The sequence below is a fragment of the Neoarius graeffei genome, chromosome 5 (assembly GCF_027579695.1).
Source record: "Neoarius graeffei isolate fNeoGra1 chromosome 5, fNeoGra1.pri, whole genome shotgun sequence".
In the NCBI taxonomy this organism is placed as follows: Eukaryota; Metazoa; Chordata; class Actinopteri; order Siluriformes; family Ariidae; genus Neoarius; species Neoarius graeffei.
In genome coordinates this window covers 44,905,069-44,918,148 of record NC_083573.1, presented here as the reverse complement: position 1 = coordinate 44,918,148, position 13,080 = coordinate 44,905,069, and the positions used below count along the sequence as shown (strand labels likewise).

At 40.2% G+C, this 13,080-nt stretch overlaps 1 protein-coding gene across 1 annotated transcript in view; it reads left to right on the top strand.

Annotated features, from left to right (window-relative positions):
* si:dkey-233k19.3 (dynein axonemal heavy chain 11) overlaps window positions 1-13,080 on the top strand; it is a 171,278-nt gene that overhangs the window by 56,159 nt on the left and 102,039 nt on the right. Inside the window, exons 30-35 of the mRNA XM_060920812.1 lie at window positions 52-285; window positions 7,015-7,146; window positions 11,951-12,111; window positions 12,244-12,400; window positions 12,497-12,642; window positions 12,726-12,842. Coding sequence (XP_060776795.1) covers window positions 52-285; window positions 7,015-7,146; window positions 11,951-12,111; window positions 12,244-12,400; window positions 12,497-12,642; window positions 12,726-12,842 — 947 coding nt within the window. The remainder of the gene's footprint in view (window positions 1-51; window positions 286-7,014; window positions 7,147-11,950; window positions 12,112-12,243; window positions 12,401-12,496; window positions 12,643-12,725; window positions 12,843-13,080) is intronic.

Genomic DNA, 13,080 nt, shown 5'->3' with positions numbered 1-13,080 from the left:
ATGTTTCAATGCTTCAATGATTTCAGGTACTCTTGTAATGTGCTTTGGCAGGTCGAGCTGTGGCTGACTAACCTTGAAGAGGTAATGAGAGAAACAGTGAGGAGGCACATAGCTGAGGCTGTAGTTCAGTATGAGGAGCGACTGTGGGAGCAGTGGGTTCTGGAGCACCCGGCTCAGGTCGCTCTCACTGCTTCTCAGATCTGGTGGTCTACTGATGTAGGCCTTGCTTTTCAACGTCTGGTGGAAGGCTTTGACACAGCACTGCGAGATTACAGCAAGAAACAGGTGATCTGGTTTAGGTTTTTTAATGAAATATAATAAATTGCTCATATCTTGAACAAAATGGTAGCTAATACTCTAGAGTGCCAGTCAAAAGTTTGGACATGTTTACTAATTCATTAGTTTTTCTTTATTTTTATTAATTAAAAGACACTTTATGTCTTAAAGAAACGATGGATGTCGTTTCTCTTTACATAGCTGAGTGGTTCTTGACATAATATGGATTACTACAGTTGTGGAATAGGGATATTTACTGTATTTTTATTATTTACTGTTTACTGTTTAATCTCAAACACATTAAGAAGACAATAAATTGCACTAATTAACTTTTGACAAGTCACACCTGTGAATTGAAAAGCATTCCAGGTGACTACCTCATGAAGCTGGTTAAGATAACGCAAGAAGGTTCTGTGTTTGCGCCCAGTGGCCAACGGGGGCCTTTCTATGTGGAGTTTGCATGTTCTCCCCGTGTCTGTGTAGGTTTCCTCCGGGTGCTCTGGTTTCCCCCACAGTCCAAAGATTTGCGGTTAGGTTAACATGGGGTGGCCTTAGGCTGAAGTGCCCTTGAGCAAGGCACCTGACTCCCAACTGGTCCCTGGGCACTGTAGCATAGCTGCCTACTGCTCTGGGTATATGTGTGTGCTCATTGCTCACTTGTGTTTGTTCACTGCTTCAGGTGAGTGAAATGCAGAGGATGAATTTCACTGTGCTTGAGCGTGCAAAGCGTCATCAAGGCAAACTGTGTGTGTGTGTGTGTGTGTGTGTGTGTGTGTGTATATATATATATATATATATATATATATATATATATATATATAAACACTTTTTTGTTTACCACATATTTCCTTATAAGTTCTATATGTTATTTCATAGTTTTGATGTCTTCAGTATTGTTCTACAATGTAGAAAACAGTCAAAATACAGAAAAACCTATGAAGGAGTAGGTGTGTCCAAGCTCTTGACTGGTACTGTATATTCAATTTAATATTCAGTTTTGTGTGTGTAGCACCTAGACATCACAATCAGACAATGCAGCTTTATAGAAATCCAGAGGTATGCTGGTGCTTAAACGTTTGTGAACCCTTTAGAAGTATCTATATTTCTGCATAAATATGACCTAAAACATCATCAGATTTTCACACAAGTCTTAAAAGTAGATGAAGAGAACCCAGTTAAACAAATGAGACAAAAATATTGTACTTGGTCATTTATTTATTGAGGAAAATGATCCAATATTACATATCTGTGAGTGGCAAAAGTATGTGAACCTTTGCTTCAGTATCTGGTGTGACCCCCTTGTACAGCAATAACTGCAACTAAACATTTCTGGTAACTGTTGATCAGTCTTGCACACCGGCTTGGAGGAATTTTAGCCCATTCATTCCAAAAGTTCCATTTGTTTTAACCATTCTTTGGTAGAACGACTTGTGTGCTTAGGGTTGTTGTCTTGCTGCATGACCCACCTTCTCTTGAGATTCAGTTCATGGACAGATGTCCTGACATTTTCCTTTATAATTTGCTGGTATAATTCAGAATTCATTGTTCCATTAATGATGGCAAGCTGTCCTGGCCCAGATGCAGCAAAACAGGCCCAACCATGATACTACCACCACCATGTTTCACAAATGGGATAAGGTTCTTGTGCTGGAATGCAGTGTTTTCCTTTCTCCAAACATAACGCTTCTCATTTAATCCAAAAAGTTCTATTTTGGTCTCATCTGTCCACAAAATGTTTTTCCAATAGCCTTCTGGCTTGTCCATGTGATCTTTAGCAAACTGCTGACAAGCAGCAATGTTCTTTTTGGAGAGCAGTGGCTTTCTCCTTGCAATCCTGCCATGCAAACCTTTGTTGTTCAGTGTTTTCCTGATGGTGGACTCATGAACATTAACATTAGCCAATGCGAGAGAGGCCTTCAGTTGCTTAGAATTAACAATGGTCTTGAATTTCCTCCCATTTATACACAATCTGTCTGACTGTGGATTGGTGGAGTCCAAACTCTTTAGAGATGGTTTTGTAACCTTTTGCAGCCTGATGAGCATCAACAACGCTTTTTCTGAGGTCCTCAGAAATCTCCTTTGTTTGTGCCATGATACACTTCCACAAACATGTGTTGTGAAGATCAGACTTTGATAGATCCCTGTTCTTTAAATAAAACAGGGTGCCCACTCACACCTAATATCATCCCATTGATTGAAAACACCTGACTCTAATTTCACCTTCAAATTAACCGCTAATCCTAGAGGTTCACATACTTTTGCCACTCACAGATATGTAATATTGGATCATTTTCCTCAATAAGTAAATGACCAAGTATAATATTTTTGTCTCATTTGTTTAACTGGGTTCTCTTTATCTACTTTTAGGACTTGTGTGAAAATCTGATGATGTTTTAGGTCATATTGATGCAGAAATATAGAAAATTCTAAAGGGTTCACAAACTTTTAAGCACCACTGTAGATTTACATTCCATATTGTAACCTACATTACATTTCAGTATACAGTAGAACAAGTAAAATAAAAATGCATGTGAAATGAGTATACTGTAAATAAGAGTCCTGGGACAGGCACAGGACAGTCTTTATGATTATAGCAGCAGTTCTTAGGTACAGTATTCAGGTGAGATTATCCATTGAATCAAGGGTGACTCTTGGGCCAGAACTGTAGGGTAACTATGTTGGACCACAGTAGCAGCAGGTGGGTCACAAGTGCAGAAAGCTCCAAACAAAAGAATATAGCCTTTAGTATCTGCAGTAGATACTGATTTTACTGGTTTTCTTCATTTGGATTCTGAATTTGATTCGTAATTTTAATTTGATGATGAGGTTCGTCCTTCGGGGTCAAAGATGACCATGATTTCAGTTTGGTGGGTGGTAGTTGTGGGTCTGGAGGTGACCAATGAGTCCAATCCGGGCTTCGAAGGTACACCCACATGTCAGGCACGCGTGGGTAGGTGCTGTCGTGGGAGTGGCAATAGTTTGAGCCCTCCACGCAGCTCGGTTCTTCTGGGCCTCGGTGATGTATTTCATCTCTGCTGTACGTGCACCACTGTTGAGCTTTGCTTGCTATGCTGGATGATCCTGAGTAAGCGGCTCTCAGGAGTTGAGATCTATTTCTAGAGTTTTGAGGGTTAGATGGTTAATATTAATTAATTAGTTAAAGAATGCCCAGAAATGTAGATCTGTGCACATACTTACTTACAGTACACCTCCAGAGTCTCCAGCTTCAAGTTTCTGGGAGTGACCATCACGGAGGACCTCTCCTGGACTGATAACACCTCAGTGGTAATAGGCAAAGCACAGCAATGACTCTACTTTCTGAGGAGTTTAAGGAGAGTCAACCTCCCCCAGAAGCTGCTGGTCAATTTCTATAGGTGTACCAGAGAAAGCATATTAACAAACTGTATGACCACCTGGTACAGCAGCTGCACCAAAGCTGTCAGAAAAGCCCTATAGCGTGTTGTGAAAACAGCACAGGACATCGTTGGCACTGAGTTGCCATCTCTGGATCTGCTACACAACACTCGCTGTGTCAGAAGGGCCAAAAACATTATAAAGGATGTCACTCACCCCGCACATCACTTGTTTAAGCTCCTCCCATCAGGAAGGCGCTTCAGATCTATACGCACACGTACCAACAGACTTAAATACCATTTCCTTCCAACTGCAATAAACTTACTGAACTCTGATATCTCTACAGTCTGAGATATGACATGTGCAATATTTTTTTTTTATTCAATCCACAACCTGTACATTTTGCTTGATTTCCATATTGTTTCTGTTAAGTGTATTTATGTTCATTTTGTATATATTATATTTATTGACTTATCACCTTTCTTAGCTCTCAGGTACTTTTTTTTCCTTAATATTTTGCACCTTAATTTTTGCACCTTTGGGACCAGTACAAAAGAAATTTTGTTGTGCCTTAACAATAACAATAAAGTGCTTGAACTTGAACTTTACATTTGGTAAACAATCAGCTGGCGGCAAGGAGGTGTAGTGGTTAGCACTGTTGCCTCACAGCAAGCAGGTTCTGGGTTCAAACCCAGCAGCTGAGGAGGGTCTTTTTGTGTGGAGTTTGCGTGTTCTTCCTGTGTCTGTGTGGGTTTCCTCCCACAGTCCAAAGATATGTAGGTTAGGCTAATTGGTGGCTCTAAACTGAGTGTGAATGGTTGTTTGTGTGTCAGCCCTGCGTTGAGCTGGCAACTTGTCTAGGGTGTACCCTGACTCTTGCTCGTGGTCAGCTGGGATAGGCTCCAGCTTGCCCCCTGTAACCCCACATGGGATAAGTGGTTACAGACAAAACAATCAGCCAAACATGGTGGCTCAATACCAACCAGAAACTTACAGTGGTGCTTGAAAGTTTGTGAACCCTTTAGAATTTTCTATATTTCTGCATAAATATGACCTAAAACATCATCAGATTTTCACACAAGTCCTAAATGTAGATAAAGAGAACCCAGTTAAACAAATGAAACAAAAATATTATACTTGGTCATTTATTTATTGAGGAAAATGATCCAATATTACATATCTGTGAGTGGCAAAAGTATGTGAACCTCAAGGATTCGCAGTTAACTTGAAGGTGAAATTCGAGTCAGGTGTTCTCAATCAATGGGATGACAATCAGGTGTGAATGGGCACCCTGTCTTATTTAAAGAACAGGGATCTATCAAAGTCTGATCTTCACAACACATGTTTGTGGAAGTGTATCATAGCACGAACAAACGAGATTTCTTAGGACCTCAGAAAAAGCATTGTTGATGCTCATGAGGCTGGAAAAGGTTACAAAACCATCTCTAAAGAGTTTGGACTCCACCAATCCACAGTCAGACAGATTGTGTACAAATGGAGGAAATTCAAGACCATTGTTACCCTCCCCAGGAGTGGTCGATCAACAAAGATCACTCCAGGAGCAAGGCGTGTAATAGTCAACAAGGTCACACAGGAGCCCAGGGTAACTTCTAAGCAACTGAAGGCCTCTCTCATATTGGCTAATATTAATGCTCATGAGTCCACCATCAGGAGAACACTGAACAACAATGGTGTGCATGGCAGGGTTGCAAGGAGAAAGCCACTGCTCTCCAAAAAGAACATTGCTGCTCGTCTGCAGTTTGCTAAAGATCACGTGGACAAGCCAGAAGGCTATTGGAAAAACATTTTGTGGACAGATGAGACCAAAATAGAACTTTTTGGTTTAAATGAGAAGCATTATTTTTGGAGAAAGGAAAGCACTGAATTCCAGCATAAGAACCTTATCCCTATGAAACATGGTGGAGGTAGTATCATGGTTTGGGCCTGTTTTGCTGCATCTGGGCCAGGACAGCTTGCCATCATTAATGGAACAATGAATTCTGAATTACCATATACCAGCAAATTCTAAAGGAAAATGTTAGGACATCTGTCCATGAACTGAATCTCAAGAGAAGGTGGGTCATGCAGCAAGACAACGACCCTAAGCACACAAGTTGTTCGACCAAAGAATGGTTAAAGAAGAATGAAGTTAATGTTTTGGAATGGCCAAGTCAAAGTCCTGACCTTAATCCAAAGGAAATGTTGTGGAAGGACCTGAAGCGAGCAGTTCATGTGAGGAAACCCACCAACATCCCAGAGTTGAGGCTGTTCTGTACGGAGGAATGGGCTAAAATTCCTCCAAGCCGGTGTGCAGGACTGATCAACAGTTACCAGAAACGTTTAGTTGCAGTTATTGCTGCACAAGGGGGTCACACCAGATACTGAAAGCAAACGTTCACATACATACAGATACTGTATGTAATATTGGATCATTTTCCTCAATAAATAAATGACCAAGTATAATATTTTCATCTCATTTGTTTAACTGGGTTCTCTTTATCTACTTTTAGGACTTGTGTGAAAATCTGATGATGTTTTAGGTCATATTTATGCAGAAATATAGAAAATTCTAAAGGGTTCACAAACTTTCAAGCACCACTGTAGTTCTTCTCAATGTTACTTTTGTTACCAAGTTATAATCTCATTTGCTTCTTTATTTTCCCCTGTCCCTCATAGATTTTGCAACAGTGTTGCTTTCAAGTTAGAGTTGTTGCAAGGAGGGGTAGTTGATGGAGATTCTGCAAGCTGCGAAATGGTTTCTCATCGTCTCTGTGATGAAGTGTGTAAAGATGAGCCATGTAGGCTGTAGTAAAGTAGTGAGGCAAGGCTGTCCATACTATGTCTGCAGTGTCTGTAGCAGTATGTAAGGTTAGCATGCCCTTGATTGGAGCCACTGTCAGACATCACGGTGATAAATGCAGCCCAAGCTGAACTGCTTTTACATCCAATATACAGGGCCTGGGGGTTGGAGATTACATCTCATTTACCTGTAACAGAGGTCCACAGTGTAGCCCCATAACCCTCCCCCCACACACACACCCACATTACACATTTATGTGTGTAACCATCTCTCTACACACACTCAGATAAATTCCTCCACAGACATGCACAAACACATTCACAGGAACCCCATGTTGATAAATGAGCTCCATGCTCACTTGGCCTTCTGACTGGAATATATGACCTTGCTCCATAAATGTAGAGGGATTTCTCTGATGAGTATGTGACCCTGAATGCCTGTCGCTGCTGTTATTACTATCCACTTCTCTCCGGCATGTAAATTGATATAATTACTGTAAGCACAGGCCACAAAGCTCACTGTATGCTCACACAGCCCATTACTGTGCCCTCATAATCTCTGAAATATCTGCCCCACTTCTTCAGATTGCTCAACTAAACTCCTTGATAAACATGTTGTTGGGAGAGCTGAGTCCAGGGGACAGACAGAAGATCATGACTCTCTGCACCATTGAAGTCCATGCCAGAGACATAGTATTCAAACTCATCACACAAAAGGTTTGGTCATGCTTACAGTGGGTCACTAATAATGTTTAAGCAATGTGTATTTGTCAAGTAATATATTTAGATTTGTGGGTTTTTTTTAAATGGTACAGTGGTGCTTGAAAGTCTGTGAACCCTTTAGAATTTTCCATATACTGCATAAATATGACCCAAAGCATCATCAGATTTTCACACAAGTCCAAAAAGTAGATAAACAGAACCCAGTTAAAGAAATGAGACAAAAATATTATACATGGTCATTTATTTACTGAGGAAAATGATACAATATTACATATCTGTGAGTGACAAAAAGTATGTGAACCTTTGCTTTCAGTATCTGGTGTGACCCCCTTGTGCAGCAATAACTGCAACTAAAGGTTTCTGGTAACTGTTGATCAGTCCTGCACACCGGCTTGGAGGAATTTTAGCCCATTCCTCCGTACAGAACAGCTTCAACTCTGGGATGTTGGTGGGTTTCCTCACATGAACTGCTCGCTTCAGGTCCTTCCACAACATTTCGATTGGATTAAGGTCAGGACTTTGACTTGGCCATTCCAAAACATTAACTTTATTCTTCTTTAACCATTCTTTGGTAGAACGACTTGTGTGCTTAGGGTCATTGTCTTGCTGCATGACCCACCTTCTCTTGAGATTCAGTTCATGGACAGATGTCCTGACATTTTCCTTTAGAATTCACTGGTATAATTCAGAATTCCTTGTTCCATCAACGATGGCAAGCCGCCCTGGCCCAGATGCAGCAAAATCAGGCCCAAACCATGATACTACCAGCACCATGTTTCATAGATGGATTAAGGTTCTTATGCTGGAATGCAGTGGTTTCCTTTCTCCAAACATAAAGTTTCTCATTTCAACCAAAAAGTTATATTTTGGTCTCATCCATCCACAAAACATTTTTTCAATAGCCTTCTAGCTTGTCCATGTGATCTTTAGCAAACTGCAGACGTGCAGCAATGTTCTTTTTGGAGAGCAGTGGCTTTCGCCTTGCAACCCTGCCATGCACACCATTGTTGGTAAGGTATTCTCCTGATGGTGGACTCATGAACATTAACATTAGCCAATGTGAGAGAGGCCTTCAGTTGCTTAGAAGTTACCCTGGGGTCCTTTGTGGCCTCGCTGACTATTACACACCTTGCTCTTGGAGTGATCTTTGTTGGTCGACCACTCCTGGGGAGGGTAACAATGGTCTTGAATTTCCTCCATTTGTACACAGTCTGTCTGACTGTGGATTGGTGGAGTCCAAACTCTTTAGAGATGGTTTTGTAACCTTTTGCAGCCTGATGAGCATCAACAACGCTTTTTCTGAGGTCCTCAGAAATCTCCTTTGTTCATGCCATGATACACTTCCACAAACATGTGTTGTGAAGATCAGACTTTGATAGATCCCTGTTCTTTAAATAAAACAGGGTGCCCACTCACACCTAATATCATCCCATTGATTGAAAACACCTGACTCTAATTTCACCTTCAAATTAACTGCTAATCCTAGAGGTTCACATACTTTTGCCACTCACAGATATGTAATATTGGATCATTTTCCTCAATAAATAAATGACCAAGTATAATATTTTTGTCTCATTTGTTTAACTGGGTTCTCTTTATCTACTTTTAGGACTTGTGTGAAAATCTGATGATGTTTTAGGTCATATTGATGCAGAAATATAGAAAATTCTAAAGGGTTCACAAACTTTCAAGCACACTGTAGATTTACATTCCATATTGTAACCTACATTACCTTTCAGTATACAGTAGAACAAGTAAAATAAAAATGCATGTGAAATGAGTATACTGTAAATAAGAGTCCTGGGATAGGCACAGGACAGTCTTTATGATTATAGCAGCAGTTCTTAGGTACAGTATTCAGGTGAGATTATCCACTGAATCAAGGGTGACTCTTGGGCCAGAACTGTAGGGTAACTATGTTGGACCACAGTAGCAGCAGGTGGGTCACAAGTGCAGAAAGCTCCAAACAAAAGAATATAATCTTCAGTATCTGCAGTAGATACTGATTTTACTGGTTTTCTTCATTTGGATTCTGAATTTGATTTGTAATTTTAATTTGATGATGATGATGATGATGATGATGATGATGATGAGGTTTGTCCTTCGGGGTCAAAGATGACCATGATTTCAGTTTGGTGGGTGGTAGTTGTGGGTCTGGAGGTGACCTATGAGGCCATGAGCTAGGGTAAGTAATTTTGGAGAAACCAGCAAGAGTATGCTAGATTTTGAAAATATCCAACTGAAAAATCCCACCCTCTCCCTCCAAAGCCACTCCTGCAAAACACATAAACACACAGTTCCTGATTAATCCAGAGTACGAGCTCACAAGCGAGAGCATATCTAACTACCTCATGTCTCATTCACATGTAAGAAAACACCTAACATTAAGATAATGAACGTAAACAACGAACGTGGCTATTGTTAATTGTCACAGTTGTCGACTAACTTGTTAGCTTTAGCAATATGTTTGTGGACTGAACGAAATAATTGGACGGGCTATTTACAGCCCCATGACTGCCACAGATGCTAGATTTTATTTCTTTTTATTATCAGATCATTTGATTTATTTGTTGCTATTGGACGTACAGTGTATTGCAAAAGTATTCATCCCCCTTGGCATTTGTCCTGTTTTGTTGCATTACAAGCTGGAATTAAAATAGATTTTTGGAGGGTTAGCCCCATTTGATTTACACAACACTTTACACAACATGCCTACCACTTTAAAGGTGAAAATTGTTGTTTTATTGTGACCCAACCAATAATTAAGATTAAAAAAAACCCCAGAAATCTGGAGTGTGCATAGGTATTCACCCGCTTTCATATGAAACCCCTAAATAAGAGCTGGTCCAACCAATTCACTTCATAAGTCACATAATTAGTTGATTAAGATCCACCTGTGTGCAATCAAAGTGTCACATGATCTGTCACATGATGTCTGTATAAATCAGCCTGTTCTAGAAGGACCCTGACTCTGCAACACTACTAAGCAAGCAACATGAAAACCAAGGAGCCTCCAAACAGGCCAGAGACAAAGTTGTGGAGAAGTATAGATCAGTGTTGGGTTATAAAAAATATTCCAAACTTTGAATATCCCAGAGAGCACCATTAAATCCATTCTAACAAAATGGAAAGAATATGGCATCACTACAAACCTGACAAGAGAAGGCCGCCCACCAAAACTCACAGACCAGGCAAGGAGGGCATTAATCAGAGATGCAACAAAGACACCAAAGATCACACTGAAGGAGCTGCAAATATCCACAGCGGAGATGGGAGTATCTGTCCTTTGGACCACTTTAAGCCGTACACTCCATAGAGCGGGACTTTATGGAAGAGTGGCCAGAAAAAAGTCATTGCTTAAGAAAACACGTTTGGAGTTTGCCCAACAGCATGTGGCACACTCCCCAAACACATGGAAGAAGATTATCTGGTCAAATGAGACTAAAATTGAACTTAATGACCATCATGGGAAATGCCATGTGTGGTGCAAACCCAACACCCTGAGAACACCATTCCTACAGTGAAGCATGGTGGTGGCAGCATCATGCTGTGGGGATGGTTTTCATCTGCAGGGACAGGAACGCTGGTCAGGATTGAAGGAAAAATGGATGGCACTAAATACAGGGCAATTCTGGAGGAAAACCTGTTTGAGTCGATCAGAGATTTGAGACTGGGACGAAGGTTCACGTTCCAGCAGGACAATGATCCTAAACATACTTCTAAAGCTACACTGGAATGGTTTAAAAGGAAACATTTAAATGTTTTGGAATGGCCTAGTCAATGCCCAGACCTCAATCCAATTGAAAATCTGTGGTATAACTTGGAGATTGCTGTACACCAATGCAACCCATCTAACTTGAAGGAGTTGGAGCAGTTTTGCCTTGAGGAATGGGCAAAAATCCCAGTGGCTAGATGTACTAAGCTAGTAGAGACATACCCCAAGAGACTTGCAGCTGTAATTGCAGCAAAAGGTGGCTCTACAAAGTATTGACTTTGGGGGGTGAATACCTATGCACACTCCAGAGTTCTGTTTTTTCATCTTAATTATTGTTTGTGTCACAATAAAACAACAATTTTCACCTTTAAATTGGTAGGCATATTGTATAAATCAAATGGTGCTAGCCCTCCAAAAATCCATTTTAATTTCATTTTGTAATGTGACAAAACAGGACAAACACCAAGGGGGATGAATACTTTTGCAAGACACTGTAAATAGAATTTCAAGAAATGTTTCTAAAATAAATTACTACTGTAGTTTAAACTGTAAAACATAAATATGTGGTGTAGCACAAGCGCCTAAACGGAGTGATAAAGATTTGCCTGTTAGAATTAAATAACTTCTAACATTTCTTCACTAAACTTTTTTCAATTCACTTATAGATATTTCTTAGTTATATTTTTAAAACAGAATATTTAAAATGTGATCATTTAAACAAAAATGCTAACATATAGGTTGTTCAAAAGAACTTTGAATAGCAGTTTATAATAGTACCTAAAATATGATGAGATACAAACGGATCTAAAAGTCAAAGTAGGAAATGATAAAAGCAATAACTTTCAGTCAGATTCACTACAGGGCCAAAATTTTGTGGACACCTGACCATCACACCTATATGTGGGTTTTCCCCAAACTGGAATGGGATGTTTAAAAAAGCACAATATGGGTGTGATGGTCAGGTGTCCATAAATGTTTGGCCATATATTGTAGTTCAACAAGGAGAACTTGGATGAACATTTGCACAGGTGGTATGAGCAGATATTGGCTGTGACTGTGAGCACTGTCCTCCATTTTGTCCAGGTGAACAGTGCCAATTCTTTTGCCTGGATTTCTCAGCTGCGTCACTACTGGGATGAAAAACAGAAGCACTGCTTTGCGAACATCTGTGATGCTCAATTCCTATACTCCTATGAGTACCTGGGCAATACACCACGCTTGGTCATTACCCCTCTCACAGATAGGTACTGCTGCTTCTGGACATGCCTTAGCCAATAGCCCTTAGCTACCTGACTAATAATGTTTAATGTGAATGGCCCAAATTAGTCACAAGCACTGTGCTAATCACTGAGTGGTGATGCTATGTTCGTACACAGGTGCTATGTGACCTTAACCCAGTCTCTGCACCTGACGATGAGTGGAGCTCCAGCTGGCCCTGCTGGCACAGGCAAGACTGAGACCACTAAAGACCTGGGCAGGGCCCTCGGTGTGATGGTGTACGTCTTTAACTGCTCTGAACAGATGGACTACAAGGTAATAGTACTGCTTGTTTGGAATTATTTGGAATTATTCACTATTGTATCTGTTGTTCGTCAGCGAAATAGTGTTCTGATCTGACAAGTGTTTCAGTCCATAGGAAATATCTTCAAAGGTCTGTCTCAGACTGGCACATGGGGCTGCTTTGATGAATTTAACCGCATTGCCGTAGAGGTGCTGTCAGTAGTGGCAGTGCAAGTGAAGACTATACAAGATGCCATTCGTCACAAGAGGAAGAGGTAGAAGACTGCAGGCAACTGATCACGTTTCAATCGTCCACATATTCAGATACAGTAGTAAAATTAAAGATACTGTTTTGAAGGTTGCTCTTCTTAGATGAGGAGATGAGCTTGAAGCCCACAGTTGGGATTTTTATCACCATGAACCCAGACTATGCTGGACGAACTGAGTTACCTGAGAATCTCAAAGCACTCTTCAGGTACAACGGTATCCTCAGATATAAACACACAATTAAATGCAAATACATATGCAAATAAATGCATTATAAACTACAGGGTCAGACTTTTATAAGGAAAAGAAAGCAAGAAAATTGTGACAGGAGTTTTATTAACATTGTTTATTGATATTCAACATACCGTAATTATTTGATAAAACATTTGCACCATTCGTATTATTATTCGTATTATTATTATTATTATTATTATTATTATTACTTT